General features: G+C 41.0%; 3 protein-coding genes across 3 annotated transcripts; 1 reads left to right on the top strand and 2 right to left on the bottom strand.

The window, feature by feature from the left end:
* Positions 1-4,352: 4,352 nt before the first annotated feature.
* Positions 4,353-6,239, top strand: LOC110765544 (uncharacterized). Its single transcript, XM_021968685.2, has one exon. The coding sequence runs from the start codon at positions 4,955-4,957 to the stop codon at positions 5,993-5,995; it is 1,041 nt and encodes a 346-aa protein (XP_021824377.1). The 5' UTR covers positions 4,353-4,954; the 3' UTR covers positions 5,996-6,239.
* Positions 6,240-7,914: 1,675 nt separating this feature from the next.
* AL4 (alfin-like 4) lies at positions 7,915-11,652 on the bottom strand. Its single transcript, XM_021968676.2, has 5 exons — positions 11,516-11,652; positions 11,392-11,424; positions 9,608-9,836; positions 8,733-8,865; positions 7,915-8,441 (listed from the first exon to the last, which is right to left on the bottom strand). The coding sequence occupies exons 1-5, from the start codon at positions 11,610-11,612 to the stop codon at positions 8,172-8,174; spliced, it is 762 nt and encodes a 253-aa protein (XP_021824368.1). The 5' UTR covers positions 11,613-11,652; the 3' UTR covers positions 7,915-8,171.
* On the bottom strand, positions 11,584-14,925 carry LOC110765501 (uncharacterized). The gene is made up of 2 exons (XM_021968645.2): positions 12,971-14,925; positions 11,584-12,023 (listed from the first exon to the last, which is right to left on the bottom strand). Exon 1 carries the CDS (start codon positions 14,835-14,837, stop codon positions 13,065-13,067), a length of 1,773 nt encoding a protein of 590 aa, XP_021824337.2. The 5' UTR covers positions 14,838-14,925; the 3' UTR covers positions 11,584-12,023; positions 12,971-13,064.
* Positions 14,926-14,939: the final 14 nt, after the last annotated feature.

Here is a 14,939-nt window from a genome sequence, read left to right as displayed (position 1 = left end):
CATTAAGGTTTTGATAACTGAAATTAAGAAAAGTTAACATAAAATAAAACATAAAACATAAAAAATATTTGAAAAATGGATAGAAATGTGAGTATTTGTAGTTCAAATTCTTAGTTTTTTTAAATCAAGTATGTGAGTATTATTTATCTTTGTTGTAGTTAATAGATAATAAATTTTTTGAGCTAACATATAAATATGGTAGAAGAACCAAAGAATGCCACTAACTAAACCGTCATTAGGAGCTTAGATATGCAGAGAGCAATGTATGCATAAGAGCAAGTCCACCCATGAAGGCTAAGGCAAGGGCTGCCACTATTCATGTGAATAGTGGCAGCCTTGCCTTAGTTGGTGTTGAGGCCCAAAAAATCCATGGTTGGGCCCGAATAAATTCCTAGCCCAAGACGATATATTATTGGAAAAAGACCCGATTTGGAATACACAAAAGTCTGCCATGCACAAGCCACACCCTGCATGCCATGCCAAATAAATAATCCGTCATGCTAAGAATCAAGATTAAGATTATAAAATGCATTAGCTTTGCAAATCCATGCTAATTATCCCATCAAGCATAATGATTAAAAGCGTGCCAAGCAACATGTCATGCCAAGCGGGAAATTATTATCCCACACCCAATCGCACTACAAGCTTAAGTGGGCCCAAAAGCCACTCCAATGCTCGGGGCTTGCTTGAGTGGGTTGTGGTATGGATGGTAACGAGTTGTCATGGGGCCCATCGATGGGTCGAGAAATGGAAGTCTCGGGTCGCTTGGGGCCTCGGGACTCAAGCCCATTTTTAGGCCCAAACGTGGGTAAGCACAAGAGGGAAAATAGCCCATTGCTTCAATTGTAGTAGCCCAACCAAAATAGCCCATTGCTCCAATTAGAATAAGCCAACCAAAAAGCCCAACATTTGATAAAGTCATCTCATCCATTAGATAGATCATGTGGTTGTCTTAAAAAGCCTATATAATTAGAATAAAAAAGCAACACCAGCTTTGGCATTCGGCTGAAAGACAAAATCACGCAGGGGCTTGGGGAATCCACATGTAAAGGGCTGTTGGGAGGCTAAGGAACAAGTTCCAAGTGACAGCATCCAAGAGACCAAGGGATTTTGGCACGCAAGGAAGGATGCCATCCCTTAAACCAGCAGGCGCACCCATTTTCTTTCCTTCATCAGATTTGGCCATGGAAAGAGGAAGAAAGAGGAGAAAGAAGATGGATGAAAATGGAAGCTCCCCTCTGAAGCAGCAGCGGGAAGAAGCATTAAGCTCTCAAAAATCTCTGATTTTGTGGGATTGGGCAGAGTTGACTTTGCCACCATGAGGTAAGTCAAGAAGGAAGAGAAGAAAGGGAGAGGAAAGCTTAGCTAGATTGGGAAGTGTAGGGGTCTTTTTCTTCCAGCAGCTTGACGAATGGGCCTGGGCTTCTGTAAAGAGCAAATGGCTGGAATCACCCCTTGTGTCTGAGTTCGAGAATCAAACCCCAAGTGTACTTCGAAAGGGTAGCTGAGCCTTAGGAAACACCTTGGTCTTCTTCACCAACGAGACTAATAGTTGCTTGCATGTAAATATTGTGGCTTGGCATGAGAGGCTTGTGGCATGGGAGCTGAGCATTCGTGAGTTTAGCATGAGAGAGAGAAAGAGCTGTGATTTCCTATGAAAAACAGAGTTTTTAAGGCAAGGGAAGAAAGGATCTGACGAGGGTTTGGCTGAAAAGAGGGAGAATGAGACAAGGAGAGGGCAATGGGTGGCTTAAGTGATTTTCCGGCAGCTTGACGAAAGCTCTATCAAGCACTGGAACAGTTCTGCCAGTAGGGAAAATGGGGAAGAATGATGAATAGTGCACGAAATTGCTAGGTTTTGAAGATGAGAGGGAAGCTTGCTCAATGGATGTCTGTTATGAGAGAGAGAGAGAGAGGGAGGAAGAAGATGGAAGAACAAAGCATGAAATTGAAGGATTCCAAAGGGGATGCTTGCCTTCGATCGATTCTCATGGTTGCTGGGAGGCTTGCAGCAACCAAGGTGAGTTGTTTTGTTGGGTAGAAAGTGCCTCCTTTTATAGGCGCTGGAAACCCTTAATTTTGTCAAGCTTCCCTCCTTTTTCTCTTCACTTTCTTCCATTTAATCTTGTTTGGTGAAACTTCCTTAGCCTGAAACCATAGGCACACAGCTTTTTGGGGTTCCAAGGTCCTCAAGCAGCAGGACTTCTCCATGTGGGTGAGGAGCCACCCACTTTTGTTTCTTGTTTTCTCACCAAAGCTTGAAGAGGAAAGAATGGGTAAGGGTGCTGGTCAAAAGGTGATTCCATCAGCACATGGTTTTGCTTGGTTTTGGTGGTTTGGCTTCGATCTGGTTTTAAGAAAGATGCTGGATATTTCCACGATGTTGGATATAAGACGTTGGGCTGTTTTGTTTCCAGCAGCTTGTGAGTTTGCTCAAGTAGCTGGAAGTTTTAGTTGATGTGGGATTTCTTCAAGTGTTGTGGGCCTTTTCTTAAGGTGATGGGCTATTGGGTTTTCTCTCTCATGCTTACCCATATGTTTGGGCTCAAGGAATGAGCTTGAGTTTTGGTGCTCCTAAGTAGCCCAAAACTTCCACTCATTGGACCATCAATGGGCCTCATGAATACTCGTAACCATCCATACCACAACCCGCTCAGCAAGCCCCAGACATTCGCGTGGCTTGGGCCCACTTAAGCTTGTAGCGTGGCATGTTGCTTATTTGCTTGGCGTGGCATGTGTGCAAAAGCATATGACGAACTTTTGCGTGCCCAAATCGGGTTTCTTCTCGATAAGGTATAGCATTGGGCTGAGATTATATTTGGGCCTAGCCTTGGATTTTTTGGGCCTCAACAGGAAGAAACCATTAGGGTTTCTTGGAGAAGAACAAACCCCAGCAGCTATAAATAGGGCCTCTTCTACCCAACACAAGACAACCCACAACCTTCAGAGAGCAAGCTTCCTCTCTCACATGCAAACCCAGTAATTTTCGTGCTATCCTTGCCTATTTCCCCTATTTCCCCTGTTCTGGCAGATTGGCATAGCTTTGACAGAGTCACTGTCAAGCTGCCGGAAACTGCTAAGATTACCCACAATTCTTCACCATTCTTCTCCCCCTTCATCAAACCTCCTTAGAATCCCTTTCTCTTTCCCTTAAAACCTCTGTCTCTCATAGGAACTCACAGCTCTCTCTCCTCAAGTGCTAAACCCATAATAATTTTGCTCCCATACCATAATCTTCTCATGCAAAGCTAGAAGATTTATCTGTAATTTGTTGTTGTTTTCATTGGTGAAGGTAACCAAAGAGTTTCCTAAGGCGTCATCACCCTTTCGAGACATCTTTGGGGCTTAATCTTCAAACTCGGACACAAAGGGGGCAATTTCACACATCTGCTCATCCTTTACAGCAGCCCAAGCCCATTCGTCTGGCTGCTGGAACAAAAAGACCCTCACAGTTGGTTCCACCCATGAAGGCTAGGACAAAGGCAAATACTATTCACATGAGATATGAGGAGATGAATTTGTATAGAGTTTTTGGTGTGGGAAGTAAAGAATATGCCTAGGTATTTATAAAAAAAATTCTGAAATTTTTGGTTTTTTTTTTTACTTTTTTTTTTTTTTGCTGATGTCATTATGATGTCAACATTGCATCATGTTGCCCAAGCAAGATCTGCCCGTGGGCTTGCCTGGGTTGGTGGGACCCAGGGCTTGCCCGGGCTTCTTCTCTCGCGCTGGAGGCGTGCTGGGCTTGACTGGGGGGCCTCCTGCCCGGTTTCATGCAAGCGCTGGACTTGTTCTAATAGTGTCAGATTTTTATTCTTTCATAATATTAGTAAGTGATTGTACATGTTTATTAAAGAGAATTATAGGGTAATGGTAGAATAGTAATGAGAAAGAACAAAAAAGAACAAAATTAATTAAAAATATTAAAAAGCAAAAAGAAATGTAAGTGAAAAATCAACTCCTGCGAATTTTACTGATTAAGGTGGCTATGTAAAGAAGTGGGGTCAAATCAATAAATATTAAAGAAAAAAGGACAGCATGTTAAGAATTTCGTATCTAAAGATAGAAAAAAGAAAAAAGAAAAAAAAACTCCTATCTCCATTTGTCCAAAAAATGATTTAAATATATATAGAACCTAGTTTTCATTGAAGCTTTGATGGATCCACGACTGCAAGCCCACAGTTCAACCCATATTTGTTAAAAGTGGATCACCCAAAACACAGTCAGCAGCGGCTCTAACCAAACCCTAACCCGGTTAATATCTTGGAAAGTCCTCGAAATGATAACCGACACGTGTCCGATTTTATCGATCCGAAAAACCCTCACTACACTCCATAAATCTTGTCCTCTCTGTCTCGCCTTCAAAGCCCTCTCTTTCACCCTCTCTCTCCTCAATCCTTCTGCTCAATCCACTTCGCTTTCTGTGAGACTCTTCACTCTCTCTCACTTTAGATTTTCGCAGCTGGGGGCTTCGTTCCATCTCCGCCGTTGCTTTTGCAGAGATGAAGTTTTGAAGATGATGATGAGCCCTGATGATCTTCCTCAGCTGGTAAGAACCATCACTACTGATTGGGGTTTTTACATGAAGAAATGTTCCACCCATTTATGGTGATCCACGTACGGTCCCTAATCTGGTTGCGCAAGAGGAAAAAACCCAGCACCCAACAAAACCCTTATACCAATTAGTCCAATAGCTTTCAAAGTTCTTAACTTTAACTTTTTCTTTGGCGTCAAAGAAAGTCTTAGTAATAGTCCACTTGTAAAGTTCCAAGATTGCATTTTTACTTCATTTCCCATCCTGTATTTCTTTTTCGCTTTGCTATTTATTATTGGGTTGAGACTTTTTTTCAGCTCAGCTAAGTAGAACTAGCTAGTTTTATACAAAAATTTGTTCTAATAGTTACTTTGGTAAAGAGGGATTTTGGATCTTTAATTGATTATAAAGGTGGCGAGGATGAGCTTGAGGGCGGCCGAGAAAGATTCGGCATCAGAAATTCATATCCCAGCTGATATAGATTGGCATATGCTTGACAAGTCCAAGTTTTTCTTTCTGGGTGCTGCTTTGTTTTCTGGTGTTTCAGCTGCTCTTTATCCGATTGTGGTCTTAAAAACCCGTCAACAAGTTTCACCCACTCAAATTTCTTGCCTGAAGATGTCTTGTGCTATGATGCGCCATGAAGGTCCTAGAGGGTTTTACAGAGGTTTTGGTACCTCTCTCATGGGAACCATTCCTGCTAGAGCACTTTACATGACAGCGCTTGAAGTTACCAAGAGTAATGTTGGGACTGTAACTGTTAGATTAGGCTTTTCAGATACTACAGCAATGGCTATAGCTAATGCTGCTGCAGGGTTGAGCTCAGCCATGGCTGCCCAATTAGTTTGGACCCCAATTGATGTTGTGAGCCAGAGACTTATGGTTCAGGGCTGCAGCACCAGCAGCAAAAACATCCTCCCCAATGTGAGTTCATATAAGTACAGCAATGGTCTTGATGCTTTTAGGAAAATTGTACATGCAGATGGGCTGAGAGGATTGTATAGGGGATTTGGGATATCAACACTGACTTATGCACCCTCGAATGCGGTTTGGTGGGCTTCTTACTCTGTTGCACATAGGCTCATTTGGGGTGGTTTTGGTTGCTATATGTGTAAGAAAGATGAGAGTGGCTCAGCCAATAGGCCTGATTGCAGGGCAATGCTGGCAGTGCAGGGGTTGAGTGCAGCCATGGCTAGTGGGGTTTCTGCTCTGATCACCATGCCACTGGATACCGTCAAGACCCGGCTGCAAGTTTTGGATGCAGAAGAAAATGGGCAAAGAAGACCACTGACCATAATGCAGACTGTGAGGAATTTGGTGAGGGAAGGTGGGTTTGCTGCTTGTTACAGAGGGCTAGGGCCTAGGTGGGCTTCAATGTCAATGTCTGCTACAACCATGGTCACTACCTATGAGTTTCTCAAGCGGATGTCGACTAAGAGCCAAGGGAGCTACCCTTCTTGACTTGAGCAGTCAAATGGAGAGAACACAGAAAGAAGTGGGGTTTGATTCCATTTGTTGCAAATTGTTTTTGCCGTTGGCAATACTGCCCTGCCTACTTGCCACCATATGGAATATTGTAAATATGTATAGAGTAGTTTTCTTCTATATTTCCTCCTCTTCTTTTTTTCCAAAAATTTATGTATCTTGCCTCTTCCTCTTTCATCTATGTTGTGCAAGTAATTCTATTTTCCATGGTTTGACTTGACTATGTGTCTATGTAGGGGATAAATAGAAACTTCTTAACATATTATAAGGATAATATTCATATAGATCATAGCCCCCAAATGAATTAGATTTGTGAATTTCTCACATCAGGCAGATGATGAACAAGAGATTGGGAAATAAGGGAAATTTATTATGCTTAAAAGCCTAAGTTTTGGATTATATGCTTGGCAAAATATATATTCGGATCTCTTTGTCATATTGATATAAGGTGTCTGTTGATGCAAGACATTTGGCACATTGTCTTGTGTAAAATGCTAATTTTATGGCAAGCCCACTCGCCATCCAGAAATAAAAACATAGTCAGAACTCTTTGTGCACAACTTGATGAGTGGGGTGGGTGGGTTTGGTTGCACTCTCTCTCTCTCTCTCACTCTCTCTGCATTATTCATGAATGGTGCCAATCATTAGACTCAAATAAATAAATCTTTCCCGAAAACCCAACAATTGGCGTGGCACCCATCTGTTTAGATTATGCATTGAGAATTCATTGCTTTATAGTTAGTTGCTGCCAAATTGTCCAAGCAATGAACACATGGGCTTGAGGCGATGGAAGCTTTTATGTGACTGTGAGCATCTCAATCTGGATTAGAAGTAATGCAAAAATTAGATTAGTTTTAACCTTCTGTCAATGGTGGTGGACGGTGGAAGAATCTGACGACCAGTGAAACGTGCATGAAAGACAGCATATAATGCGTGTGTAAGAACGAGGGGCTTTTGTTTTTGTTTTTTCCTTTATTGTGGAATCAAAACTCGAAACTCGAAAGGGCAACAAAAACCAAAACCAGGGGCTAAACCTGAATGCAACGCGGTGCAAATATCTAATTCTATGGATCATCAAATCTTAGCCACTGGTTATTATGAATTTCTATGGACCATCAAATGCAAACCCACTAGAAAGAAACAAGGGGCCTCACATGCACTCTCTCTCTACCCTCTCAGCTTATATAGTCTAAGCCTTATCCTCAATGCGTGACATGTCTGAGACTAACTGCAAAAGTCCCAGCCAGTAAACAAGGACCACTTTATAAAAACCTTTGAAGGGGGCAAGATCCCATTAGGCATTACACTGTAACTAACTCTCAATTGGGCGGCCGTTAAAGTGAGCATGAACGACAAAGATCATACGACCCAAGATCATGCATAGGCACTAAAAATACCAACGCCTCTTGCCAGCTAGGTCTCACGGTTTCGGGTTGCTCTATAATCTACCCATACCATACCAGATGAACATGTCACAAAGAGTTTGTTTCCATGCAACCAGAAGAGAAAAACTGTTTGTTCCATGTGTATATCGCCTCTTACAACAATCCAGTCATGTGTTTAGCACATGATCAATTGTTGCTAGCGGAATAATTCAGTAGTTACGTGATAGGCATGTGATCACTTATTTCAGTAGTTCCGTGATAGGCACGTGATCACTTATTGCGAGAGGAAGGTATATACGGACGAGTAAAATTACCCGCCAATCAATTTTTGACCAACTATCAGGTCCATACGCTCAATCACTTAAATTTTTTCGACGGAGGAACGCACCGGTGTCAGCGACCAAATTTAATTCCAACTTCAAAAACCACACACCCAGAAATAAGTCCAAGCCCAAATAAGACAGAAGACGTCAAATGATCGATAAAAGTCAACTGAGAAATGGCCGTTAATTTTATAAACACTAAACACATTCATGCATATAGATAACAAATCCCACACTGACGAGACGGGGGGAAAATGATTTCCAATCTCAATTTAAACATCCTGGCATATGATATCTAAAATAAATAGCAGACTTGCAACCTACACAACATCCGAGATTAAATCTCCTAAAACTACAGGCATCAGACCAAGAGACAACCTGACCTACGAGACAATTAGCAGTCAACCACCCTAATACATAAGATGTCAACTTTCTCAGAAACCATTAAGGCCGGGCTCTCTTGTTGGTGCAAGATGGGCATTTGTACTGCTTAATATGCTCAGCCCTAGCTGGGGTGATCTTAACGCACTTCCCATGGAACCACTTCTCACAGATGTCGCAGCAAATCCAGAATTCGTCAGATGCGTAGTTCTCTCCACAAGCCCCACACAGTGTCTCACCATGCTCATCCTCATCGTCATCTTCCAGGCCCTCCTCGTCCTCATCCTTTGATTGCACTGCCTTTGTATACCTGGGATGAGGCTCAGAACCACGCTGCATTTGCAAAACACAATAAGTTACAAGGTGGCCAGGTTGTTCAGCAAACCAAAAACTAATAATGTATTCATCTTTTACTCTCATGTTGGCATGACGTCACAATATTTCTAGACATTTCACAGTTCATATTTTGAATTGTAGATACGTAAAGAAGAATGCAAAGTTTCCACGTTTACACAGTTATCCCATGCCAAAAGACAACTTAAAGATTCTAGCACAACAATTTGAAATTGAAAATAGCAACTAAATTATGAGATTCAGAAACTAGCAATCCAAGTTTTTCCAAACCTTAGAGTTTGATTTAGATCTGTTGCTGCCATGATTTGAATTTGAGGACTTCTCCTTCACTTGTTTCTTAACTGTCCCTGTCACAACCTCAAATATTGTTGGAAGTTCATTTATCATATTAAAAAGGCGTTTCCTGCAAAGCAAATACCAACAGCATAATGGTAAGTGAACATACCTAAACACAACAGAAATGCAAGACAAAACCAGAAAAGAGCACAAAAAAATAAATTTTGGGTTGTAGTTAGCAGACTCCAAACAACCAAATGAAGGCTAAGGTACCTAACTAGAACATTATCGAAAGGAATACAAAAAATGACCCTCCCTATTCCTTTTTCGTTACAACAAAACTAAGCCTCCTCTTTAATTGGTGTAATGCATCAAAAATTTAAATAAGAAAAGCTAAAAGTCAAACAGCTTCAACTACATTCCTAAAAAGATGTCAAAAAAGGCAACCCGACTATATCATGAACACCATCTTCATTTTCCCAAAGAAGAACAGACCCAATCGCTTAAAACAGCTGTGAACGTAGGCTGCAATTTATCAACTTTACTAGTGCTCAATCAAAAACTTATATTTGTAATATTAGGCCATTGTAGTTTTCCTGAAAATAAGAATACACAGCAAACAAACATATGCATGCGAGCACACATACATGTAACATTGCAATGTAATAGCACATAATGAAATCAAACTAGAGACGAGTACTATTAAACTAAGAGTAGGTTCCAGCAAACTAGAATATAAGGATGATGATTAACCAAAACACTAGCATGATTTAAAAACAAAGTGATGCCTCACCTCTGAACTAAAGATCTGAACCCATTAGAATCATACAGAGTCAAACTACACGTTAATATTGTACAAAGAGCCATACCTATCAGCCTTATCAAATCCGAACCTAGCACCAAAATAAAATGCCACTGCAAGTAACCATGCATCACTGTGGACAGCAACCAAAGATAACCAATCCTTTTCTTGCATTCCATCTCTTGCAAAGTTAATACCAAGTGCTGGCTCCGGAAGCTCTGGAGGAACCTCCTCTGCAGGTAAATTAACTTCCCACTGCTCGGTTGGAAATCCATAAAGGCAAAGATTCTCCTTCTCTGTCATGAAGGATTTTTAAGGTACTATTGCATGCTCTATGAAAACTACGGAAGCAATGAAGTTATGACAGAGAAGCACATGTAGGATCAACCATTATGGAAGCATTAAACTGTTGCATTCACATATATTTTCACCAAAACAGAGTACAAAACTTGGTTCATAATTTCCTTTTTAAGAAATTCAAACAACTAACTTTAAAAGCAAGCCAAAAGTAATTCAACTTAACTTTTGAAACTTTAATGAGATATATAAACACAAATTAAATTCATTATTATTAATATTTAAATTATAAAAATACTTACTAAATTTGCACCCACCCAAGGTGATAATGCATCGTTGAAAAAGAATAATAATTTCTTCACATATTCTTCCAAGTTACTCGATTAAAGGTGTTATTAGTCTTAGCAATATTTTCAACCACTACAAGAGGTCAAACTTCAGCTTACGTGGCCTAACTCTACCATCTCCACCCAATTCTCTTGCATTGGAACCCCCCTAGCACTGGAACCTGCAAGATAAATACTGATGGGAGTAGAAGCCCTACTACTGGTTTTATTGGTGCTGGTGGGCTCCTAAGAGATACAACAGGGGGTTGGATCAAGGGCTTCTCTGTAAACTTAGGTAATGGCTCTGTCCTTGAGGCTGAATTGTGGGGTATTCTTTGGGGGCTTACTCTGGCTTGGGACTCTGGCTTTCGTAATGTTGAGTTGGAAAGTGATTCTTGTGATGCTGTTTCCATGCTCAATAGCCCTACCATTCCCACTCACCCCCTCTTCAGCATCATAGTTTGTTGCAAGTCAAAGATCAAGAAGGATTGGCGTTGTTCTATAAACCATATCTATCGTGAGCAGAATTTTACTGCTGATGCTTTATCTGCTAGGAGCATTGATTTTGGTCCTGGGACTCATCTCTATGAGACGGTTCCTGACTTCCTGAAGGATATTTTGTATGCTGATGCCATGGGTGTGTCCAGGCATCGTTTTGTTGCCGCTTAGGTATTGCTGTGCTGGGCTTTTAGCCCCTCTTGTTACCAAAAAAACAAAAAACTTAGGCTTACGTGTGGTACATGCTCCCAATCCCAACTGAAATAAGTAGAATGCCTTAATCGGAAACTCTAACAACCACTGCATCTCTAAGCATAACCTAAAGCAATGCCAATGAATGCAAATTTTCAACAACGAGAAAGGGCAGACCTTTAAGCCTAGAAGCTTCTACTTCCATAAATATTTTTTTAAAAATGAAAATTAAATACAAACAAAGATACAATTGACTAAAAGTAGAAAATTGGTAGATAAAAATATAAATTAAAATGAGATTAATTATAGGTTTTCTTTCATGAATTACTTTAAACAAATTAAAAAAACATCTCTTTCACACACGTGTTGGTTTTTTTTTTTTAAAGTACCAGAAATGATTGAATAAAAACCCTTATTCAGTGTTGATTTTATAAAAAAAGAACACATTCTGTCAATAACTAAACAGCGCCCGCACCAAAATTAACCACTACAAAAAAAACAAAATTGACAAAAAAACACTGAAGGAGAAATCCATTACCAGGGTCACACTGCTGAAAAAAGTCTTCGACCTCTGCAAACACAACAAGGAAAAATCACATCGAATTTCCATAGCTTTTACGGAGAGTAGAAAGTTGACTAGAAGCGGAAAAGATAAATTATACCGGTGGTGAGAGCTTTAATCATGGCGGCTCTTCGACCTTTGAAGTCTCTGAAGACCTCCTCAACCGTACGCGGGTTGTACAGAGCACCCCCGTCCATGTCTTCTTCACAATTAAAGAGACACAGAAAAAAGCGAAAGACTCGAAGAAAATACCAAAAAAAAAAAGGAGGGAAAGGTTAGAAAATATTTGACCTCTGACTCTGATGAGTGAGAGAGAAGGTGTTTTGTGTGTGGGCGTGTGTGAGAGACAGAGAGAGATGGTGCGGATTTAAATCGGAAGGAAATGGATTACTAAAGTGGATTTGATAAAAGAGCGAAGAGTCCGTGAGGATGATGAGATGAGACTGGCCCAACTATTTGTAAAGCCGAAAAGCCCTAAACACGATTAGTTCTCAAATGAAGACCTTGCCACGCTGGCAGTGGCAGTGGTTAATTACTGTTCCTCTGATTACGATGGTAGTGGGCCCGGGTTCTGAGTTCGACGAGTTCTCCAGGAGTGGGCTGTGAGCCTGCAATGGCAGACAGTGAGGTGGACTTTTGGGTTAATTGTCGATTTATTTGGGAGAAATAATTCATAACTTCCCAACTTTACCCCTGACTGTACTGAAAAATTACAATGGAAAAAAAAAGGCAATGAAGACGTGACATCTTCAATCTTTATTAAGTACATACATATCCATTCGACCAAAAGAATTATTATGTACATGTCCATTAGTCGTGCTGCTTATGCATTATAGCAAAACAAAATAATATGAAGACAGGGGCAGTACTGGTGCGATTGGTGCTGGAGGGGTCCTGAGAGATCATTTGGGTCAATGGATTGGTGGTTTTGCTGTCAATTTAGGCTAGGGAGAAGTGCTTGAAGCTGAGTTGCGGGGTCTATTTTTTGGGTTGAACTTGGCTGTTGAGAAAAAAGTAGATGATACTGTTGTTGAGATGGATTTTGAGACTGCTGTGCTTCTTATTCAGAGTAAGCTTTTGAATGCTTGTCATCCTAATGCTGGGCTGGTCAGTAGCTGTAAAAGGCTTATGAATTTGTTTCGAAGGATCAAGCTTCAACATATCTATAGAGAGAGGAATGATGTAGCTGATGGGTTGGCTACTTGGAGTCACAATTTGGACCTGGGCTGTTACTATTTTGAGGAGAGTCCTGCCTGGCTTGGTTATTTATTGCTTAATGATTCTTTGGGAGCTGTTAGGGCTCGTCTGATTAGTACTAGTTAGTTGTTGTGTTGGTGTTTGGGGGTTTTCTCCCCCTTTTCTTCATAAAAAATAATAATAATATGAAGACAGAGAAGATCATCATGTAAGAAAGCTGAATGTGGCCAAACCATTTCAACTGCTAGTTTGCACCAGATGAAAGCCAAAATGCAAAGCTTCTTCCCTGACTGAAGAACACAACAAGGAATCTGAAACCCAGAAAATTTGGTTATGTTCAAGATTCCAGGAAACTTACTCGAGCTTCGTGATTGTGTCGAAGGAAATGATCAGGCATGCAATAAAGAAGCATGGCAAATCTATGTTCTTGATCACCAAGAATTTTCACTTCTTCATGACTCCATTCTATTCATCTTAATCACTTGCCTATTAGAACTTGGATCACTGCTTATATCAAGTACCCTCCTTTCTAGCACACTTCTGTAACTTTCTACATCAACCACTGTGCATCTGTTACACATATCCTCAAATATCCTCTCAGCCTCAAGGACCATCCCTTTTGCACACAGCTCCTTGACCAAAATTGAAAAGCTCTCCAAACTAATAATGTAATTATTGTCCAATGCTCCACAGAAAGCCTGTATTGCCATGTTCACATTGCCATCCTCACAATAACCCATAATTACACAACTGTAGAGGACGGTATCAAGCTCGTGACCGTTCCGAAGCATGTCACCAACAAGCTCTTCAACCTCCCCCATTCTACCTCTCATCTTACAAAGACGACATATCACTGTGTTATATGAAAAGAAATTTGGAGAGCAGCCCATTTGGTGCATCTTCTTTAGAAGAATAATAGCTCTTTCAAGGTCCCCGTTTTCGACAAGAACCTCGAGCAGTCTGTTAAAGCTTGAAACACTTGGCTTTAGGCCTCTCATCCTCATTTCCCTCAAAATGGACATCGCTCCATCCGGTTTTCGCATCTTACAGTACTCATTAAAAACGACTCCATATGCTTCCACATCCGGTTTCATCCCAAGATTCACTATATCTTCAAGATGCTTAACAGCTTCGTCAGCCTTTCCAACAATGCAAAGCCCTTTCAATATGGCCGTATGTGTAGCTATATTGTCCTTCACACCATTTAACCTCATCCTTGTCAACATCCTCCTTGCCTCACTAACATGACCACTCAAACAGAAACCATGAATCAACGCATTGTAAGTAAACAGATTAGGCTCACAACCCTGCTTCTCCATTTCTTTCATACGCTCCATTGCCTCCTCCAACTCACCTTTCTTACAATACCCATCAATCAAAGTTGTATACGTTACCGTATCAGGCAAACAATGCTCACTCTCCCTCATCTGACCGAAAACTCTCCTCGCACTATCAAAATCACCCTTTTGACAAAATCCATGAATCATAGTATTGTAAGTAATCAAATTTGGCTCGCAAGTCATTTCATCAAACACCTTCTTGGCATTCTCAATTTCACCCCTTTTGCAAAACCCTCTAATCATTATTGTACAAGTCCATACATTCGGATTTACCAAAGCTTCCTTGACAATCTGATCATAAATTGCCTTAGCTAAATTCATCCTATTAGCCCTAACCAGCACGCCCAGAATCGCATTATAAGAAAACAAGCACCGCCCGTTCTCAATCGACTTCGCCTTGTAAAACCAATCTATGGCGGCTCTGATATCGCCGCGGCGGCCATGAGTTGTGATAAACCTACCAAGCATAAAATCATAGAGTCTATTGGATTCTTGAAGGAGTGAGGAGGCGGTGGAGAAGAGGGAGTGGGAGAGAAGAAGCTCAGTGATGGCCAAGTAGCAGTTGTGGGTGTGAGAATAGTTGTTGGGATTAGGATCAGGGTTTGAGGCCCATTTGAAGAAGAAGAGGGCATGGTAAGGATTGGCCTGAGATTTGATGACTTGGATAACTAGGCGTGGGTTCAGGTGAGGTGAGAATTGGTTAAGAGGGGCTGAGCTGAGGTTTGAGGGGTTAGGGTTTTGTGGGTCTAGAGTTTGCAGAAGGGAGGTTATGCAGGTCAACAGAGAGAGATTTGTAGAGGTGTGAGATGGGTTGGCTAGGACTCTAGCTGGCGTAGCCATTGATTTTCCAAAGAGCCTTCCTCCAGAGGAAGAAGATAGTGACATTGTCTCTAATTGGAGGGAACAAAAATCTCTTTTTGGCGCTTATGAATAACTTAAGCAAACATAATTAATTTTGCACAAGCACTTTTAATTTACATAAGAACA

This window comes from Prunus avium, chromosome 1 (assembly GCF_965620075.1).
Source record: "Prunus avium chromosome 1, drPruAviu1.hap1.1, whole genome shotgun sequence".
Taxonomy (NCBI): Eukaryota; Viridiplantae; Streptophyta; class Magnoliopsida; order Rosales; family Rosaceae; genus Prunus; species Prunus avium.
The sequence above is the reverse complement of the archived record's forward strand: the minus strand, read 5'-3'. Positions and strand labels throughout refer to the sequence as shown.

Excerpts from the sequence above, each read along its gene's own strand:
- LOC110765544 (XM_021968685.2), top strand. The coding sequence starts at position 4,955 with ATGAGCTTGAGGGCGGCCGAGAAAGATTCGGCATCAGAAATTCATATC.
- AL4 (XM_021968676.2), bottom strand. The coding sequence starts at position 11,612 with ATGGACGGGGGTGCTCTGTACAACCCGCGTACGGTTGAGGAGGTCTTC. Across the intron at positions 11,425-11,515 it reads GATTAAAGCTCTCACCACCG|AGGTCGAAGACTTTTTTCAG; the intron begins GTATAATTTATC and ends TTGTGTTTGCAG. Across the intron at positions 9,837-11,391 it reads TTTTCAGCAGTGTGACCCTG|AGAAGGAGAATCTTTGCCTT; the intron begins GTAATGGATTTC and ends CCTTCATGACAG.
- LOC110765501 (XM_021968645.2), bottom strand. The coding sequence starts at position 14,837 with ATGTCACTATCTTCTTCCTCTGGAGGAAGGCTCTTTGGAAAATCAATG.